Below are 6,063 nucleotides of genomic sequence, written 5' to 3'. Positions count from 1 at the left end.
TACCGCACATGGATACTTTTTTATGAATGCCACCCAGAAGTCTAAAACACCGCCAGCGGTGTTTTCCCGCATTGATTCCCCTTACCGACAGCTCCTTTATGAATGATAGCCATTGCGGAATGCTTTCTTTCACTGTGAGACGTTTGCATTCAAAGTATACAGATGAACATATAGGTGAAATACATGTAAAGCATATGATTGCAGCATGTGGGTATTGTGTCCAAACATTTCTGCTCTCTGCTCGTCCCTCCTCTCTTCTCTGTCCACTCCCTGCCCTCTGTCCATCTTCTCCCCTTCTCTGTGTGTCCACCCCCCTCCCCTTCTCCTGTCCTGCTAGTCATTTCACCCCCGAATGATCCGAGATTCGGATCAAAGATCCGGATCTTTTCAATGATCCGATTCGAATCATCCGGATCATTGAAAAGATCCGAACTTCGCATCTCTACATACACGCATACACGCATACACGCATACACGCATACACGCAGACACCCCGGCAGACCCTGGCGCCGCACACAAGGCTGGCATGTGAAGGCTGCCGGCCCCGCCCCCTCAGTGTGCTTGTAGCCTATGGCAGAGCGGGGCGGGGCCGGCTATCTCGTGTAGCCGCAGCAGCAGTCTCGTGTGTCTGGGCTGGGAGATGGAGGTGTCTGGTGTGAGCTCTCTGCACTGGTTCCGGAAGGGGCTCCGGCTGCACGATAACCCGGCTCTGCAGGCAGCTGTGCGGGGCGCCCGCTCTGTGCGCTGTGTCTACATCCTGGACCCCTGGTTCGCTGCCTCCTCCCCCGGGGGGATCAACCGATGGAGGTAAGAGGGGGAGAGAGCCCCTGTCAGAGAGCACCTGACCAGAGAGGGGGGACCTGGGAGAGAGCACCTGACCAGAGAGGGGTGACCTGTCTGAGAGCACCTGACCAGAGAGGGGGGACCTGGTACCTGTGAGAGAGCACCTGACCAGATAGGGGTGACCTGGTACCTGGGAGAGAGCACCTGACCAGAGAGGGGTGACCTGGTACCTGGGAGAGAGCACCTGACCAGAGAGGGGTGACCTGGTACCTGGGAGAGAGCACCTGACCAGAGAGGGGTGACCTGGTACCTGGGAGAGAGCACCTGACCAGAGAGGGGTGACCTGGTACCTGGGAGAGAGCACCTGACCAGAGAGGGGTGACCTGGTACCTGGGAGAGAGCACCTGACCAGAGAGGGGTGACCTGGTACCTGGGAGAGAGCACCTGACCAGAGAGATTAGTTAGTGTCTATTTGAGCCCATTCACACTAGAAGCGCTTTTCTGAGCGTTTTGTGATTAGCGTTTTTAAAATCGCTCCTATTCACTTTCATAAAATTTGTGGAAAAATTGGTGCGATTTTGCGTATGTGAAAATCGTGGAGATTTTTACAGCTATTTTTATGAAAGTGAATAGGAGCGATTTTCAAAAAGGCTAATCAATCGCAAAACGCTCAGAAAAGCGCTTCTAGTGTGAATGGCCCGTAGAGAGTCCGGGGATTGGCCAGCTGGAGGGGAGACCCCCGACTAAGGGGTAATCTTCTGCCTGTGACATTATCCCCTCCATTTTTATTTTTTTTGTGTGTGTTTAAAAAGAAACATGACTTGTAATTTATCATCTTACCTATAAAGGGCTCTATTCATAAAAAACTTGTGGCGTAAATACTCGTAGAGGTAAAATACCGCAGCGGTATTTTACACTTCTGCGTGGTCATTCAAAAAAATCTTGAAAGCTGCGATGCAAGAGCGGAGATCTCCCGCTGAAAGCTGGCGGTAAGCTGTCGGAAGGCATGCGGAAACACTTCAGCCGACAGAGTCCCTCCGTGCGCTGCTCTCTCTGGGAGGTCTGTCCCATTCACTTGTATGTAATCCGCAAAATCAGAGGAAGCGGTATTTCCCGTCCACATACCGCTTCCTCTAATCGTTATAAATGGCCATTTTGTTACTTTTTTCTAGATAAATCTAGAAAAACACTGGAGAAGGCGGAAATTTCTCGCTCTGCTGGGGGATTGTAGATTTTCATGCGGGAACAGCTTTTATGAATGCCTACTTTGCTAAATGGACGGGAAAATCCGCTGTTTTGAGCGGAAAACTTGCGGTAAGGTTTTATGAATAGAGCCCAAAGCTGGAGTTTTCTGTGAAGGAAACCTTAACTTAATTAAAAAAAAAAAAAAAAAAAGTGAAACTTACCTGGGGCTTCTACCAGCCCCCTGCAGCCGCCCTGTACCCGCGTCGGGACAAAATGATCCCCTGGTCCCCCGTTGCTGGGAGAGTCCTGTGCAGTAAGAGACAATCTCGCACCAGGGCTGAGGAGTCGGTGGAATCCTAACCTGAGGAGTCAGTCGATGGATTTTTGTTCCGACTCCACAGCCCTGTCTTGTACTACGCAGGATGCTCCCATCGATGGGAGCGGGATCGTGTTGCAGTGACCACCGACTGGCCAAACTCTAAAACTGTGTATATCTGCTGTGTATATTTCTCTCTATACTGAGTCCCCTGCTGCATAAACCTGTACATAATAAAGCAGGCAGCTCAGAATGCTTCACTTTATATGGCAATCAGTAGTAACACTCCCCATAACCACAGCTCAGGCCAGGTGATAACTCCTCACACACTTTACACTTGCTTCCCTCTCTGTGAATTAACAGTCTGTCTTTCTGCTGTTGACAGACGGGACTAGAGAGCTGGGAGTGTGTGATCCCACCCCCTCATTATTATTCAATGCTTTGCTGGCCCGCCATACAACTCACCCATACGTGCGATGTCACTTCCTGCAGGACAGGAACGCCATACAACTCGCCCATACGTGCGATGTCACTTCCTGCAGGACAGGAAGGCCATACAACTCGCCCATATGTGCGATGTCACTTCCTGCAGGACAGGAACGCCATACAACTCACCCATACTTGTGATGTCACTTCCTGCAGGGCAGGAACGCCATACAATTCACCCATACGTGTGATGTCACTTCCTGCAGGGCAGGAACTCCATACGACTCACCCATACCTGTGATGTCACTTCCTGCAGGACAGGAACGCCATACAACCAGTGGTGTTCCTACTGTAGGGCGCAGGGGGGTGTGGCGCACCGGGTGACAGACAGCTAGGGGGGTGTCGCCACGACCCCCCCACAGCAGCAGAGCAGGAGGAGGAAGCAGCAGCGCTAGGAGGGGCAGTGGTGGGGAGGGGGGAAATATAGCCCCCCCTTCCTCACCTGGGACACCTCCTTCTGCCTCTCTCCCCCTCCGTAGATTAGCGGTGTCAAGTGCGGGCTTGGCGGCGGGGAGACAAGCGGAGAATTACTCACCACTTCCGTGATCCAAGCACTGGCAGCGTCATGTCGTCACAGATCTCCGCCTTAAAAGCCGCCCACTGTGCTTCCTGATTAGCGGAAGCACAGTGGGCGGCATTGAAGGCGGAGATCTGTGACGACATGACGCTGCCGGCGCTTGGAACGCGGAAGTGGTGGGTAATTCTCCGCTTGTCTCCCCGCCGCCGAGCCCGCACTTGCCACCGCTAATCTATGGAGGGGGAGAGAGGCAGAAGGAGGGGTCCCAGGTGAGGGAGGGGGGGGATATTTCCCCCCTCCCCACCGCTGCCCCGACTGCCCCTTCTAGCGCTGCTTGCCCCTCCTGGGGCATCTATACTGGGGGCAGCTATACTAGCTATATTGGGGGCAGCTATACTAGCTATACTGGGGGCAGCTATACCAGCTATACTGGGGGCAGCTATACCAGCTATACTGGGGGCAGCTATACCAGCTATACTGGGGGCAGCTATACCAGCTATACTGGGGGCAGCTATACCAGCTATACTGGGGGCAGCTATACTAACTTCATTGGGGGCAACTAGTTTCACTGGGGGCAACTATACTAGCTTCACTGGGGGCAACTACAGTGGAGAAAATAATTATTTGACCCCTCACTGATTTTGTAAGTTTGTCCAATGACAAAGAAATGAAGTCTCAGAACAGTATCATTTCAATGGTAGGTTTATTTTAACAGTGGCAGATAGCACATCAAAAGGAAAATCAAAAAAATAACCTTAAATAAAAGATAGCAACTGATTTGCATTTCATTGAGTGAAATAAGTTTTTGAACCCTCTAACAATAAAAGACTTAATACTTAGTGGAAAAACCCTTGTTTGCAAGCACAGAGGTCAAACGTTTCTTGTAATTGATGACCAAGTTTGCACACATTTTAGGAGGAATGTTGGTCCACTCCTCTTTGCAGATCATCTCTAAATCCCTAAGGTTTCGAGGCTGCCTCTGTGCAACTCTGAGCTTGAGCTCCCGCCATAGGTTTTCTATTGGATTAAGGTCCGGAGACTGACTAGGCCACTCCATGACCTTAATGTGCTTCTTCTTGAGCCACTCCTTTGTTGCCTTTGCTGTATGTTTTGGGTCATTGTCGTGCTGGAACACCCATCCACGACCCATTTTCAGTTTCCTGGCAGAGGGAAGGAGGTTATCGTTCAGGATTTAACGGTACATGGCTCCGTCCATTTTCCCGTTAATGCGATTAAGTTGTCCTGTGCCCTTAGCAGAAAAACACCCCCAAAGCAAAACGTTTCCACCCCCATGCTTGACGGTGGGGACGGTGTTTTGGGGGTCATAGGCAGCATTTTTCTTCCTCCAAACACAGCGAGTTGAGTTAATGCCAAAGAGCTCTATTTTGGTCTCATCAGACCACAGCACCTTCTCCCAGTCACTCACAGAATCATTCAGGTGTTCATTGGCAAACTTCAGACGGGCCTGCACATGTGCCTTCTTGAGCAGGGGGACCTTGCGAGCCCTGCAGGATTTTAATCCATTGCGGTGTAATGTGTTTCCAATGGTTTTCTTGGTGACTGTGGTCCCTGCTAATTTGAGGTCATTCACTAACTCCTCCCGTGTAGTTCTAGGATGCTTTTTCACCTTTTTTCAGAACCATTGACACCCCACGAGGTGAGATCTTGCGTGGAGCCCCAGAGCGAGGTCGATTGATTGTCATTTTGTGCTCCTTCCATTTTCGAACAATCGCACCAACAGTTGTCACCTTCTCTCCCAGCTTCTTGCTAATGGTTTTGTAGCCCATTCCAGCCTTGTGCAGGTCTACAATTTTGTCTCTGACATCCTTGGACAGCTCTTTGGTCTTTCCCATGTTGGAGAGTTTGGAGTCTGCTTGATTGATTCTGTGGACAGGTGTCTTTTATACAGGTGACTAGTTAAGACAGGTGTCCTTAATGAGGGTGAGTAATTGAGTAGAAGTGTCTAACCACTCTGTGGGAGCCAGAACTCTTAATGGTTGGTAGGGGTTCAAAAACTTATTTCACTCAATGAAATGCAAATCAGTTGCTATCTTTTATTTAAGGTTATTTTTTCGATTTTCCTTTTGATGTGCTATCTGCCACTGTTAAAATAAACCTACCATTGAAATGATACTGTTCTGAGACTTTTCATTTCTTTGTCATTGGACAAACTTACAAAATCAGTGAGGGGTCAAATAATTATTTCCTCCACTGTATACTGGGGCAACTATACTAGCTAAGACTTTAAATTACAGTTAACTCCGCCCTCATCCGGTCATGACAACGCCCATTTTTGCCACAAAGCACGCCACAGGTTGTGGCCACGCCCATTTTTAATTTTTTTAGGGGGGGGGGGTGTCTTTTAATACCCAGCACCGGGTGCCAAATGCCCTAGGTACGCCACTGGATACAACTCACCCACCCCACCCCCTCATTATTATTCAATGCTTTGCTGGCCCGCCATACAACTCACCCATACTTGTGATGTCACTTCCTGCAGGGCAGAAACGCCATACAACTCACCCATACCTGTGATGTCACTTCCTGCAGGACAGGAATGCCATACAACTCACCCATACCTGTGATGTCACTTCCTGCAGGACAGGAACGCCATTCAATTTACCCATTCATAATCGTGCATGAGGACCATTTTTGTAACTTATCGGAAATAACTTATTGGCATTGTCGTCATATTTCACCTATTGTCTAATGCCTGGTACACACAATGAGATTTTCTGGCAGATTTGTAGCCAGATCAATTATTTCCAACATGTCC

The 6,063-nt window shown here is 49.7% G+C and overlaps 1 protein-coding gene across 1 annotated transcript in view; it reads left to right on the top strand.

The window, feature by feature from the left end:
- The first annotated feature begins 503 nt into the window (after positions 1-503).
- CRY2 (cryptochrome circadian regulator 2) overlaps positions 504-6,063 on the top strand; it is an 83,988-nt gene continuing 78,428 nt past the window's right edge. Inside the window, exon 1 of the mRNA XM_068261714.1 lies at positions 504-807. Coding sequence (XP_068117815.1) covers positions 641-807 — 167 coding nt within the window. The 5' untranslated portion in view covers positions 504-640. The remainder of the gene's footprint in view (positions 808-6,063) is intronic.

This window comes from Hyperolius riggenbachi, chromosome 11, assembly GCF_040937935.1.
Source record: "Hyperolius riggenbachi isolate aHypRig1 chromosome 11, aHypRig1.pri, whole genome shotgun sequence".
NCBI lineage: Eukaryota > Metazoa > Chordata > Amphibia > Anura > Hyperoliidae > Hyperolius > Hyperolius riggenbachi.
The sequence above is the reverse complement of the archived record's forward strand: the minus strand, read 5'-3'. Positions and strand labels throughout refer to the sequence as shown.